The 16,324-nt window shown below is 34.6% G+C and overlaps 1 protein-coding gene across 1 annotated transcript; it reads left to right on the forward strand.

Moving 5' to 3' along the window:
* Window positions 1–1,362: 1,362 nt before the first annotated feature.
* On the forward strand, window positions 1,363–10,309 carry LOC128542668 (uncharacterized). Its single transcript, XM_053512621.1, has 5 exons — window positions 1,363–1,472; window positions 4,448–4,795; window positions 4,877–5,029; window positions 8,390–8,427; window positions 8,533–10,309. The coding sequence occupies exons 1-5, from the start codon at window positions 1,412–1,414 to the stop codon at window positions 8,833–8,835; spliced, it is 903 nt and encodes a 300-aa protein (XP_053368596.1). The 5' UTR covers window positions 1,363–1,411; the 3' UTR covers window positions 8,836–10,309.
* The last annotated feature ends 6,015 nt before the right edge of the window (window positions 10,310–16,324 follow it).

The following is a 16,324-nucleotide window of genomic DNA, read 5'->3' on the forward strand; positions in this document are numbered from 1 at the left end:
GTGTGTGTGTGTGTGTGTGTGTGTGTGTGTGTGAGTGTGTGTGTGTGGGTGTGTGTGTGTGGGTGTGTGTGTGTGTGTGTGCATGTATGTTTATGTGCACCCTGTCCAGGTTGTATCCCGCCTCATGCTTAAAGTCTTCTGAGACAGGCTTCAGACCTACTGTAAGTTTTTCTGTACAGGTTATGCAGTATAGAAGATAAATAAATTCATTCATTCATATAATTAATTTAATTAAAACGCAAGATGCAAGCCATGTTCATAGTTTCTAAGTGGAAACATCCCTACTGATGTAACAAGAAGTAACAAGAAGTAGACCATATGAGGCCATCGTCAGCAGCCTCTCCCTCTTTCTTCACTGTGTGTGTGTGTGTGTGTGTGTGTGTGTGTGTGTGTGTGTGTGTTTGTCCGTGTGTGTCTGTGTGTGTGTTTGTGAGACTCTAGTGGTCTTGCGGTGTAAACAGTAGAAACCAAAGCCCCCAGATTACAGTAAAACCACAGAAGCCCCTTTTCACACATACACTCTTAACTTCTCTTAGAGTGACTTAGCTATTCTGGAAAGTTTAAAGACAGTAACATGACAACAGTGCAAGAAACCCATGTAAAAAAAAACAAAAAAGTAGTTCACAACTTCGAGTGTGGGTGTATGTGTTTTAGAAATCTGATCGAGGGTAAAGCACCTCTTCTATGAGTCACTCAATAATTAAATATATTTCGGTGATATACCAAAAGTTTCACTTTATTTTGCTTTTCCAGCAGAGAGATGGAAATTAGTCACCTTTTTAAAAGTGCCATTAGATTCTTTTATTACCGATAAACACCACACTGTTAAATGTTCTCACACATTTTTATTCCATTACATTAAAAATGTTTTGGTTAAACGGGTTGGGTAAAGCAGGATGGCTTTAAGCTGTAAAAAAGGTGGATACGTTTCTGTGAGTTTCTGTCTCTGCTTGAGTGTGCAGCTTTACACGTAGAAAACTAATACAGATTTCTGTGTAAATGTGGTGGAAAAACTTAGTGTGCTAAGTATCTTTTGACAGGTTTCCTTTTAACACAACTAGTGCAAAAATAATATCAGACCTGCTGAAATCAGATGAGAATCAAAACTTAGTTTCACAAAGACATTACAGCACAAAGATTACAATTAGATAGTAAAAAGAGAGCCACATCTTTCTGCAACTTTGTCATTTGAAATTTGAAAATAAACCAAATCTCTAAACAAATCAGTGACTATTTCAGGTTTCATTTGTACTGAAAATATCTCGTGCAGAGAAAGAGCACCTTAAAAAAGTGTGTGCGTGTGTGTGTGCGTGTGTGTGTGCGTGCGTGCGCATGCACTCATGTACACAGCACACAGGAAAAGGCAGCAGACGCAAACCGTTCTTTTCATTCCGTGTCTCGTCTCAGCACCATGCTCCAGCTGCTAAAGAGGTGTCTGGCTCTCCTGTTGTTATATCAGAGTTGCCTTACAGGTTAGTCTCTTTCTCTCTCTCTTTCTCTCTTTATCTCTGTCTCCCTCTCTTTCTCTCGCACAAACACACACAAACACACACAAACACACCAATTTCACTTGATTTATTTCTGTAATTTACTCTTTATCACTGGATCACCTGTTTAACTTTGACATGGATTCAGTCTAATCGTTTCAGTTCAATTGAATGTCCAACTCCAACCGTATGAAATTAGTATGAAAAGTATCAGTGTTTACATTGTAAGCTTAAATATCTTGTAGTTGTACTGTGTGTGTGTGTGTGTGTGTGTGTGTGTGTGTGTGTGTGTGTGTGTGTGTGTGTTTGGTGCTTTCCTTTCCTTTTGTTCATGGAAACTGTGAAGGTGTGACAGTGTGCTATATGTCACGTTTAACTTTTTATTCACTTTGTAAAATATCATTTTATTTATTGCCATAAGTCATTAAAGTATACTGTGTGTATCACACTTATATAACACACACATACTGTACGTATGTGTGTGTATGAATCAGTGACGCAGTATTATTATCCTAAACTACAGCAATGATCAGAATAGGGGAAAGTCTGTGTGTGTGTGTGTGTGTGTGTGTGTGTGTGTGTGTGTGTGTGTGTATATATATACTGTATATAGACATAGACAGACGAGTAGATCATGCTATTTATCTCAGACGGACATTTCGATATTACAACAGCGCAGGGTTAGAAAGTTCACAAAAAGCAATTAAATATTATAAATGAAATAAAATTAGAACAAAAAGCATGTGATGTGGTGTAGTGCAGTGGAGTGTAAACAGCACACATGAGTGGTTTTAAAGTGTCAGTGGAGTTCACATTTGGTCAACAGTGTAAACATTGTCCACAGTGATACAATGAACAGGTAGATTTAAGATTTAGGTAGGTATAATATAGTAAGGGTGAGATTAATATAGTTAACGTGTGTTTCAAATAAATGCGTGATTATTGATTATAGTGACTGTGCGATTGGGGTTGGTGTGTTGATGCAATAATTGTGTAATTATACTGGAATGTGCATGCAATTATAATGAATGTGTGTGATTTGAGGATTGTATGTTTTTTTTAGTGAATGTGTGATTATAATGATTGTGTGACTATAGCCAGTGTGTAGCTATAGAGTAGGTGAATATAGTGAGTTTGTGGTTATAGCCAGTGTGTGTCTATATTGAGTGTTTGAATATAGTGAGTTTGTGATTATGATTCGTGTGCGATTATAGTAAGTGTATGATTTAAGAGCGTGATCATATTAATTGAATAATAAATGAGAAAGCTGTGTTATGGAATATTAACATTAATTGCATAATCAATAAATTAATAATTAATTTTAATGAATAACTAAAAAGTAGGATGGCAGTGAAATGGTAAATAATTAGAAGAATCGGTGTTTGTTGGTGTGTTTGTTTAAACGATTGACATTTGTCACTGTATCAATAAAACCTAGGTTGTTGTTTTTTTTATCAGACTGTGCAATAGTGTTTCTCTATGTTCTATTATATAATCAAGATGTTCTGAAGGCAATTAATTAATTTTTCTATCTCCTGCTTACATCATCAATCAGCATAATGAACACAAACAAGCCCCACTGTTAGACAGAACTCTTATATGTCGAAGAGATGGTACCTCTTTAGTGATAATTTAACAATCTCTTTAACACATGTCATATTTTCTTTTTTGCATCTTCTCCATCATTCTGTTCCTGGATTTTAGACAAGCAGCCTAGCAGTGTTCACATTAGCACAACTCTGTCATCGGTTATCTTTGGTAACGGGGCGTTAAATAAGTTTAATATATTAAATATGAATTTGAAATTAATGAGTGTGTGTGTGATTATAGTGGGTGTGTGATTGCAGTTGGTGTATAATTATAATAATTGTGTGATTATAGTGAATGTGTGTAATTGTAGTTGGTGTGTTGTAAAAAATTGTGTGATTTTTAGTGAATGTGTGATTATGGTGAGTGTGTGATTATAATGTATTTGTGTTTGTAGTGATTTTGTGGTTATACTGAGTGTGTGATTATAGTGAGTATGGATTTTAGTGGTTGTGTAATTGAATGGATAAGTATAGCAACTTTAGGGTAATAGCCGGTGTCTACCTATAGTGAGTGTTTGAATATATTGAGTTTGTGATTATATCTGCTTTTCTTTTAAACCTCACATCTTGGTTATTTTTTTCACCACCCCCACCATCCTGTTTGTGGATTTTAGACAAACAGCAGTCCAGTGTTCACGTTAGCTCGTCGGTCATCCGTGGTCATGGGGCACTAAATCAGTCACATTAAGTGTTCTGTGTTTTAAACACATTCACCCAATTTAATGTGGGATTTGTGTGACAGTAAAATCAAGTAAAACATTGTACAGTGTATCTCTAGCTAAAATCAGGGTTCAGGGTCAGGCATGATTTGTACAAATTAACGTTCAAATCATGCAATTATAGCAAGTTATTATTAGGTATTTACTAAGTAATTACTACTTATTTACTGCTTATTACTAAGTATGCAATTATACTAAACATTTGATTATAATTTGTGTATTATTATAATGTGTGTTTGATGTATGTGTGTGTGTGTGTGTGTGTGTGTGTGTGTGTGTGGGTATGTGTGTAAATAATATTATGTAATTATAATACAGTATATTGTACTAGTCAAATGTTTGGATGCACTTTCTTAGTCTATGTTTTTTTTTTTTTTTTATTGTTTTCAACATCTTATATTAATAGTGAAAACAGTGAAATAAAGGCAAAAAGAAATGGCATTCTCTTGGGGATCATGAGGTAGTCACCCGGAATGGTTTTCTGACAAATCAGCAGTTTCTCTAGGATGGTCATTGTAATAAACTAATTCGTTTATCATATTTTTAAAATAATAAAAATAAGGAAAGACACTGAACGTGTATCCAAGCTTTTGACTGGTAGTGTATGCATGTTATATATATATATAAAATCTGTGCTGTGTGTGTGTTTCAGTGTACTGTGATGATGTTGTCTATATGAATGGAATAGAAGGACAGAATCTGACAGTGCCATTCACCTTTAAGAACACAATTCAATCCAACAGCCGTGTGTACGTATACCAAGACAGCACAAAGACTCACTCCTGCAACATATCCCAGAAACTTTGCTTGCCTTCTGTAAACCATACACTACTCACCATCTACATCAAGAGTGTTTCCCAGGGAAAAATCTGTCTGATTTTCCCACATCTCGTGCACAGTGGAGTATATAACCTTGCTGTATTTGCGGATATAAATATGGAAGAAAGCAACAAAGTGAACTTGACTGTACACCCTGCTAAGTACACAACAAACACCACAGGTATATATTAACACACACACACACACACACACACACACACACACAAACAAAATGTGAATGTAAATGCATGTTTATGTTCAGTTGCAGCTGCCTCACCCAATAACACATCCTTCCAACTGGAGCAACTCGAAAAGAACCTCAGCATATGGATGTTTGTTCCTCTGCTGGTTGTAGTGGTGATGTTGCTGATTGTTCTGTTTGGCACATTTTACTGGAGGTACAGGTGGAAAACAGGTACAGAACTCCTGCACTTTAATACATGTACACACATAAAAATAATTAATACTAAATATAAAGTAAAAATAAAACAAATTAACCTGAACTTTACCTTTGAAAAAAGTAAAAAAATAAATCCCGACAGATAAGTGTTTTCGTTTTTCCTGCGTGTGTGTGTTTGTGTATGTGTGTAAAGCTAAAGTAAGAGGAGAAGAGGCCCTTCTCTCTCCCCCTTTCTTGTCTTACACAACTCTTCCTCCTTTCTTATTTGAGTTACACACACATGCGCGCTCACACTGATGGAAACACAGTTTTATCGGGAAAATAAACAAGAAATCTCTTTAATGACACTCGGGTGATCACACACGCACACACACAAAATTCAGGCTGTGACAGAGAGAAAAAATGTATCTTTAACCTCTCTAACGAGACTTTCTTTTGCTTTACAAGAGAGAGAAAGTGACGCTCGGCATCAAAACAAGAAGCACATACATGATACATGATACTCGGTATTCGTAAACCAAGACTTGCTCATTTTTCAAGTAAAAATATAACTTTTTGCTACAGTTTCTAAAATGGACCCATGAAATCTGTGACATCTTAGCAAGTGAAATTATCTTCAATGTACTGTAGTTACATTTCTATTTAAAATTGTCATTTACTACTTTGGCCACCATTGGGTACTGTATGTTACAGAATACAGTGTAGCCTGTACCACAAAATATGGTGAAGAACATGTTATGTAATATACTGTTTAGTATGTTATGGACTATACAGCAAATTCCCCCCCCCCTCCCCCAGAATTATTGGAACAGCAAGATTAAATACTTCATTTTGCTATACAATTAAGACGTTTGAGTTTGAGATCAAAATTTTCTGAAATTTGGTCTTTATTTTCAGATATATAGATCTGTTAAAGCGGCAGTGTGTTTTGTGTAATTGCCCTGCTGCATTACAAAGTTTCCAATGAACAGATTGGACGCATTTCTCAATAACTTCTGAGACAAAATGTTTGTCTATTAATCTATTAACATCTGTATTATACTTTAAAGTTTGTAAAGATTAGTGAGCTTAATTAGTGAGATTCCAGAAGCAGCCATGCAAGCCCAAGCCATAACACCATACTTGACTTGATGAGATGTTGATGTTTCTTAGTATTATAAATTATCATTTCTTAGTGCTTAATCTTGGTTCCAGAAATTTTGTGGCTTTATTTATTTATTCTTTATTTTAGATTCTTATTGTTTATGGGTCTTTTGGTTGGCAGTATGGCCTCTATAGTCTCTGAAAGTCTTTTTTAAGTAGTGGATAGATACTTTTGCTTCAGGGTTTTTCTTCATATAGTTCTTACAGTGCTAGTCGTCACCTATTATAGTTTTCCTTGGCTTACCGTTATATTCTGTAACATTATATTTTATAACATGTAACACATTCTGCACACTATGCTTTATACTATACATTATATTACATGAAAAAACAACCCTATATTACAAAATATAACGTTTGTTATGGAATATAGTGTAATGTGTGTTTCTAAAAAAGGTGCTGAATGTTTAGCAGAATATCATCTAGAGCATATTTAATGGAATGGACCTATGAAATCTGTGACATCCAAGCAAGTGAAATCATCTTTAATATACATTTAAGTAATATCACACAAAAGAGAGTGTGAAATTTTTGCGAATGAAACTCTTACCACTGATTGGACGAGACATCTGTCACTTTAAGACAGAATACAAAAATTATTGCAGCCTGTCACAGTTGATTCATGTACAGTATGTATTAATATGCAAACATGAACTGTCCTTATTGTGGATTTAAATATTGTGTTTTGCCAAATTTCTGCAGTTTTCCGCACTCCTGGGTGAATTGTTTTTTTTTTTTTTTTCTTGTTTGTTTGTTTCTTTGTTTGTTTTGGGATTTCTTATTTTGTTTCCAGTTTTGTTAGAATTTTTGATAGAATCGTTCAAGCACCACCAGGTTGGATGGACAGTCTCTCCAGAGATGCCCTCCCGAGCCTGGGTTTAGATCTGGACTCTGGCTGGACCACATCAACACTCTCTGAAGCTACTCCTGTGTTTACTTGGAAGTATGCTTAGGGATGTCATCTTGTTGTAAACTGTCGCCCCAGCCGGAGATCTCAAAGCACTCTGGGGAGGGTTTTCACTTAATTTTTCAGCATAAATTTCCATCAATCTGATTAATTTCTCCGTCGCACAAAAACACCCTCACAGGATGTTATGATGATGCTGCCACAACCGTGTTTGGTTGTTGAGATTTTTGGTTATTTGAGATTATTTTTTACAGACATGGCAAGGAGAATTTTGTCATCAGACCAGAAGCTTTTGCGTCTTAAGGCCTGAGAATACTTCAGACAACCTCCCAGCAGTCTGTTATGTGCCTTTTATTGGAGAATATTTTGTTTATGGTAACTCAATGCTGCAGAAGATCTGCTTCTTGATCAGATTTGTTTTCACTCTGACATGCACAGTCTACTGTGGGACCTTATATGGACAGGTGCATGCATTTCCTAATTATGTCCAAGAAAGTTGGGCACAGGTGGACTCAAGTCACGTTGTAGAAGCATCTCAAGAAAATGCACCAAAGCTTATTGACATGTGACATAGATTTGTCAAAATATTTATGGAAATGGGATATTTTAGTCTTTTTAATAGATTAACAAAACATTGTCATTGTGGACTATTGTGTGTAGAATTATTAAGGGGGGAAAGGATTCAAATCTATTTCAAAAAACATTTTTAAAAAGTGTGAAACCTGAATGGTCTGTTACCTTTCCATCTGCACTGTATGTAACAAAATAAAGTGAAGAGTGTGTACCAGAACATAGTTCAGAATGTGTTATGCAATATGTGAGATGGACCATATTGTAGAGTGTAGTATTACACTGTTTAAAATGTGTTGTGGACTATAGAGTTTAAAATGCAGTGTAGATCACGTGATAAAATATAGTGGAATTTGTGTTACATAATATAGTGTTGTGTGATATATAAAATAGTGTAGAGTGTGTTATGGTATATAGCGTCAAATTCGTTATGGAATACATTGAGGAGTGTGTTATGCACTACAGTGCAGAGTGTAGTGAAAAGTGTGTTGTAGAACCCAGGGTAGAGTGTGTTATGAATTAAACGTCTTTCACAAATAGAGATGAATAAATGATGGAAGGAAACAGATTATGGGGCTTACTGAAACTTGTTGCTATGGTAATATGGTTGCGGTTGTGTGGTTGCATTCACACACACACACAGGAAACAGAGACGGTGTATGTGAGACAGCATTTTGCTTTGCCATAATAACAGTCAATTTTGAGAATGTGTGAGTAAGAATGTTAAAGTATTAACATGTAAAATGTATTTACAGAGAAAACTGCAGATGTAAACTCCACATCACCACCACAGGTAAGAGAGCTTAGATTAATCATTCGTCACACTCGTCTCTCTCACCTTAATCCTTATACTCTATTCATTTGCTGTTTGGTTATGTGTGTGTGTGTGTGTGTACAGGTGATTCCTGATGTTACCTGTGTCGAGTACTGTGTTCTGGATTTTCCGGATCGACCTGGAGAGAAAGTGAGGAGCTCAGAAGACCGAGTGGAGTACTCCCCTATCATGTTTCCGCCAAGAAAACCCGCAGCACGAGACAATGAGACAAAATCAACCACACAAAAAAGCAAGACAAAAGTGACAACACTGCAGCATGAGGCGAGAGAAACAGGCAAAGTGTCTGACAAACCAAAAGCATCAAAACCTAAACACCAGAGAGGTCAAAAAAAAGCACAATGTCAAGTTCAAAAGGCACAAGTGTGATTCATATAAAGAGATTTTAGGCCATTAAATCTACTGTGCTCCTTTTTAGTTTTTCAGAAAGTATTTTTTGCCAGGCATATTTCGGGACTCACTGCTACATCCCTGATGCTCGCGGCTCATCCTGACCAAATGTCTCTTCAGGTGCTCTGTTTTAAGGTTCAGTCTATTACAGTTTAATCATATTCCTGCAGTGGTGATAAAGTGCCTTTGTTCACTTTCATTCAAAATCTGCAACAAGAAACATGGCACAACAACTGAGAAAATTCATAGAATGTACTGTAAAAGTGAACATTTTTTCCCTTAATTGGTTCACAACTGTTTGTGCACCCTACATTCTACATAATCCTATTGCAGTGCTGATACTGTATCTCAGTGTGGTCACACACATCTTTATGTCATTAGTGTTATTCTGCAGTTCGTCTTGTCCTGCTACAGTCTGATAAGCGCTGATACTTTACCTTTTGTAATAAACGATGATGGGAATTGGATGAAGGAATTAAGAGGGATGTCGCAGTGGGTTTCAGGAATAAAACATACCCAGAAAGCTTTGCTTTACTTGAGTACTTCTTACCCAGTAAAAGTGGGTAAGTTACTTACCCACTTTTGAGTGAAGAAGTAAAGTGGTCAAGGCCACATTGTTAATAGTATTGAAACACAATGATATGCTTGGTGTGAGGATACAAAGAGAATGTTTGTGTGCATTTGGGAGAAATGTTGCTGTTTAAATACACCACACACACAAAATAACAGCAAAAAAAATAGACTCTGTGTGTGTGTTTGTGTGCATTGCAGTGCAATGCGCCCTTCATTCTTAAGTGACAACCACATGCACCATGGTGTGAAATACCTAATGGCACCCACACACACATAAACACACACAGTTGTCTATTTTGCTTTATTGTTGTGTGTGCCTAAATCATCACGCATAAACTGCTACACCACATTTTATTAAATGTAGTAAATACAGTATATAGTCAGACTGAAAAGTCAATAACCAATGTTAATGTATTGAACAAAAACAACAATCTTAATAGGTTTTGTTAAATCCTCAAAAACATAAAACGGGTTAAGAATGTGTGTAAAGGTTAACATGTAGAAGTTTGTAAGTCGAAAATGCAAAATTAAGTTTATATAGTTTTACTCTTATTGGGTCCTGTCTTTTCAGTCTGCCTGCATTCTACTAGTATAGCAAAGAATATCAGTATGATGATATACAACAATAATCTATTATAGGTATTTTGTACCCGTGTATATGCTGCCAAACAATTAGGATCTGCAAATTAAATCAAATTAAATCTGCAAAAAAAAAAAATCTTTCTCAAAATAAAACTACATTGAGAGAGTTTTTAACATTTTGTGTTACATGCTGTAAAGAGTGTCTGAAGGGTTACTGTATATTTAGTTCATGCGCAGAACACACTCTTTTTTCATACCCTTATGCCAAAAAACTTACTTTGTATGTCGATAAAAGATTTTTATAGCATCTTAATTAATTAGTTTATTATTAGTAATTAATGCACAATTCTTAGTTACTGAAATATGAACAATTTCATATGTTTTAATATGTAATAATGAGATTATATTGTTATTGTAGAATAAATTATTCTCACTGTCTTACCTTTAATATATTTTTATAAAGAACATATAATAAACACTATGCTGAAATATTACCTTGAGTGTGGTGTTGTGTTTTTATGTCAGTTTTATCAAGCTTAGCTCTTTGTAATAGCCAGAGGTAAAGCTGTAATTCTACGTTTTTCTAACATCTGTGTAATTATTATATTTTAAATATTTCTATTTTTATTATATTTTATTGTAACTTGTAATTCTTCAAATTTGTAGATTTTGTACATTAAATTTATTTTTTTAAAACATTTTTCCTAGTGCCATTTTTATTTTATTGCAGAAAAAAAATTTCCTATTCTATCAGATTTCTGAAGACTCTTTACTTTTTTCTGATTCTGGAGATTTATATGAGGTGTGCTGCATGAAACACATGAGATATGCTGTGGTAGGGAAAAGTGGCACAAGTAACACCACTTTATCACATGGAGCTTTATCACACCACCCCATCATTTATTTCTGTGTAACACACACACACACACACACACACACACACACACACACATGCGCTTGCACACACCGTTTATTACCAAATAATTTAATGGTCAATATTTGCTGGTAAATAATCAATCACTCAAAAATAGTCTGGCCTTCTGTTGCTCATTGATTACTTATTGATATTATGTCTATTTTCCTAAAATTAACAAAGTTGTAGCCTGCTTAATTCTATTTAATGAGATTACCATAAACATTCCAAATTTTACTGTTATTTACCATTATTTATTTTTGCTCAACTTAAATAATTTATTTGTGTGGAAACGTTTGTCATTAATTTTAATATGTTGACACATAAATCATTTCCCCATAACTTCCCATAGCTGTGTGGGTTTCCTTTGGGTTCTCCTCTGTTTCCTCTGGGTTTCCTCTGGGTTTTCCTGTTTTTGGAGGGTGGAAGAAAACATGCTGATTGATGAATAGACTATTTTTTTGAGAAATGCCATGTTGATGCTCTTGATATGTGTGTAGGGATTTTCATAAAAATATAAATAAATAAATTATTATTATTATTATTATTATTATTATTATTAATACATTTACAAAATGTGAAAGTATGCGGTATGCGAAATAATCCCAAACTCTGCCCCTTAATTAGTCACATGTCCTAAGTTTCTCTTCTGAAAATTAAATTTAAAAATGATGAAACTTTCTATAAGTAAGAGTGGTCACTGAAGGTGTGGCAGGGTTTTATTTTAGTCTTTTCTCACACTGTGTGCTTGGATACAGTGGTTCATTGTTTGTGTGTGTGTGTGTGTGTGTGTGTGTGTGTGTGTGTGTGTGTGTGTGTGTGTGTGTGTGTGTGTTAATGCATTTGCAGAAGAAATGCTGAACTTTTACACAGCTTCACTCAGTAGCATGCAGCAAAATGCAGGCGTGTGTTTGTGCATTTTACGGTGGGGATGACATATCACACCCCCACAGCAGAACACCAAAAAGTTTCATAAACATCTTATCTGATTAAACTTCAGATGAAATATCTTTATCTAGAATTAATATCTTTATATAGAATTAATATTTAGTAATATTATTACTTCTTGATTGTTTTAAAAATTCTATAACCTCTTTTTTAGGACTTAATTGTGTATCAATAATTAGGTCAAAGTCAGTGATGAGGTTTAATATGAGAGCACCTTTTCATATGAGGATGATTGTGTCAGGAAACATTCAGTTTTTGCTTGCAATTGCAGTTTATTATCTGCAATTGCACAAGAGAGAGAGAGAGAGAGAGAGAGAGAGAGAGAGAGTATGGTATAGTGTGGAATGTGTAGAAGATTTCATTTAATTATCTTTTATTTGCTCAGTCCTTCTAACAGTTTGTGTGTGATGGGTGAAAGTTTTTTTTCCCCTCCAAATTTTAAGCAAAAATGTATTTGGATTTATTTATTTTGTATTTATTACTTTTCATCACTTGGCTAGTTAACTCTTGTATGTTAGTCATTGCTTTTACGTTCATGATTTTTAATTATTTACTTGTTAAGTGTCAAGCAGTGAAAGGTGATGTTACTGTAACACACTATGACTAACTTATGTAATTTGTACAATGAACATTATTAGATTTAAATGGTCACACAGAAATCAACTGAATTTATGTCTGTGGTCAACGGTTAATCTGATCCAACCTGATTTCCCGTTATGATTACAAACTTAGCTTCTTTAGATTTCCAGTTATTATCTATGTGTACTGTATATTTTTTCCAAGCTCACAGTCAAATTCTTTCAAATTACTCTCACGAGTTATGTGTTATTAAAGAGTAAAAGCCTACACAAAGCTAATGTGTTTTCAGCAAAACGGAAAAATAAATGAAATGTCTTCCTAAACATGAGTCGTCCTCTAACATTTACTGAAAATGAGCACACATTACATTTACACACTAATGAGAATCTGAAGTCAGGTTTGACACTGTCATCTGATGGAGATTGACATCATTTTAAGGTATATCATAATCATTTTTGGAGCCAAAGCTTTTATTATTATTATTATTATTATTATTATTATTATTACTAGTAGTAATAGTAGCAGTAGCAAGAGTAGCAGTAGCAATGTAAAAATAATACTTCAAGGAAAAAAATGCTTTTTCTTCGTTACCTGTTTTATGTTAATGTTTCTTGATTAAAGGTTTCACTGTCATGTGTCTTTACCAAAAATAAAATCTGATAACATTTTACTGAGAAATAAATGAAAGTGTGATGTTTCATATTGAATGAGAGAAATGAAGCAATCAGGATACAAACAGATTTATGCATTTACATTTCACGTTATTGTATGTATGTACAGATAGATAGATAGATGGATAGATGGATAGATGGATAGATTACTGTATATTATTATAATATATGGTTAATAAACAAATTCAAATTCAACTTTTTTTGTCATACACAGCATGATAATGCAGTAAAATGCTTATATGACAACCTGTGACCTAAAATTATAAAGTAGAGTATTCAAAAAGAGAAATAAAATATGAAATAAGAGAAACTTATACAAATATAGAAAACCTTACGTGGAAAATGTACAATATGTACAAGGCTACTAATAAAATAGAATTAAAATTGAAGTATATGAAATGTTAAGTATGTTATACAGGATAAGCTACAGCTGAGTCAAGTTAGGCCTCATTTGTGTGAAAAATTAGCAATGTTCAAACACGACCAGAACAATGCGCCAGAGATGTGCAACATGTACAGTAAGCCATGTGCAAATGTGCGTGAATGTGCAAAAATGTTCAAGTGTGCAACATGATGAGTAGTTTGTTACATCCTGACTTGGTGTGTTAGAAGAAGTATAGGGAGAGTGTTATGAGCAGTTATGAACGTGTGTTTGAGAGAAAAACTAAGATGCGTGCATTTCTGTGTAGGAAAAATCCGATTTATCATCATTCCACTTTAACAAAAAAAAAAAAAATTAAATGGGCCTGATAGAGAGGTGAAAGCTTTTCCACTCGGCCCACAAAGAACCACAGAACAGCAACTTCAGCGTTTCCACATATCTCTCTCGCTCTCTCTCTCTCACTGTCTCTCTGTCTGTGTGTGCGTGTGATTAACCACAAGGTAGAGAGGAAACACAGACATGCATACACAGGTTTGAGCTTTTTTTGGCAAGGAATATTAAAATGCTGATGTTTTTCTTTGTCCACAAGAAGAATTTGTGTGTGTGTGTGTGTGTGTGTGTGTGTGTGTGTGTGTGTGTGTGTGTGTGTGTGTGAGAGAGAGAGTGTGAGTGTGAGTATGTGTGCGAGTGTGTAAAATGCCTTAACAACTTTAGATTAGCTTAGTATGAGAAGCAGTGACCTCCATACATGTCCTGCCTCCCCTCTACTAAACTGCCATTTCCATGTTTTTCCACCTATTTGCATACTGTAATGTGTTTATCTCTTCATTTTTTTCGATTTCAAGGTTATGCTTCCTTTGCTGTCAAATATACAACATTAACTCAGTTTGTACACTGAATCTGACTTCAAATTAAAATAGAAGGGCAACAAATATTTTTTTGGTCTTTAATTCCATACAATACAGTAAATGTGTAAAAGAACGAGGAGTTCTGTAGCTCTGACTGCATATGCCCACTGTTTACTGTATTGCTTTTAGATCATACAGTTTTAGTGGCATTCATACTGGTGCAAAGTGTCAGTTTTAAAAAATACATACATAGACGATGTGGTGTATTTCAATAACAATAGCACTCTGTGTGTGTGTGTGTGTGTGTGTGTGTGTGTGTGTGTTTGTGTGTCTATATATATATATATATATATATATATATATATATATATATATATATATATATATATATATATATATATAAAGCTCTAGAAAAAAGAAGAGACAACTTTAATGTTTTATTCTTACAGGTGCATGTATTGGTCAGATGAACAGTTTTGTTTAATTTTTTGTGAACTGCTGACAATATTTTTTCTAAATTCAATATACAACTATTAAATACATTTAATAACTTCAATAACTTAAATAAAACAACATGCAAATGATTCGTAAACAAATTGTGTTAATGCTTTGGCTAAATAACATTAAGAAATCAGTATTTGGTGGAATAACCCCAATTTGCAATTACAGCTTTCATGCGTTTTGGCATGCTCTCCACCAGTTTTTCACATTGCTGTTGGGTAACTTTATACCACTCTTTTTGCAAAAAAGCTAACAGTTCACCGTTGCTTTATGGTTTGTGACCATCCATTTTGTGGTGGACAACTAACACTGCACATCACCCTGAACATACCATCCCCACCGTAAAACATGGTGCTGGCAGCATCATGTTGTGAAGATGCTTTAACCCCATTAAAGTCGTTATAGAGACAAAATTTCTTGGTGTCACCCTTGATAGCAAATTATCTTTTATTACACACATTAAACTTCTTAAAAGGAAATGTTTCAAAGCTATGAATATTTTAAAGATTTTATCCAAAACCAAATGGGAAGCAGACAGTTCAACTTTGATAAACATATATAGAACTTTAATTCGATCAAAACTGGATTATGGAAGTATAATTTATGGTTTAGCCAGGAAATCATATACACACCTTCTGGACACTGTACATCACCAAGGCATACAACTGGCATTAGGAGCCTACAGAACATTCCCAATCCAAAGTCTGTATGTCGAAGCTAGTTAACTCTCTTTGGAAAACAGACGATTAAATTTGGCACTACAATATACAATCAAGCTGAGAACAAAAAAGGAAAATCCAGCATATTCAGCAGTCTAAACAAATCAACATTTAACAATCTATCAAAAGAAATCAAACTATATCCGCCCACTTGGTTTACGTATTAAAACACATCTAGAGAACCTGAAAGTTGACTTGAACACCCTAGAACAGACACATTTTTGCAGTGTTGCCCCATGAAACCTCAAAAAGCCTAACATCTACCTGGATCTAGGAAAAAAACAGAAGTCTAAAACCCATCCAAACAAATATCACCAACAGTTTCTGGACATAAGAGGAAAATTACCACAGCATACCCTAGTATACATGGATGAATCAAAATAAGGAAATAAAGCGGCAGCAGCCTTTGCAACAAATCTACTACAGCAGGGTGTACTCATTCCAGATCAGAGTTCACTTTTTACTGCAGAAACAAATGCTCTGCTCATGGCTTTGAAATTAATTGAAACCACATCACAAAAAGATTACCTAATAATAACGGACTCAAAATCATGTCTCCAAGCATTAGAAAATATAAAAACAGATCATCCAACAATAGTGGAAATCCTAACCAAGGTATCATTCTCAGAAGCCAATAATTTTGACATAGTTTTCTGTTGGATACCCAGACACTCAGGAATCCCTGGTAATGATAAAGCGGAAAGAGCTGTCAAGGAAGCATTGTCTAAAAGACAAGTCAAATGTTTTATTCC

The sequence above is a fragment of the Clarias gariepinus genome, chromosome 15, assembly GCF_024256425.1.
Source record: "Clarias gariepinus isolate MV-2021 ecotype Netherlands chromosome 15, CGAR_prim_01v2, whole genome shotgun sequence".
Classification (NCBI taxonomy): Eukaryota; Metazoa; Chordata; class Actinopteri; order Siluriformes; family Clariidae; genus Clarias; species Clarias gariepinus.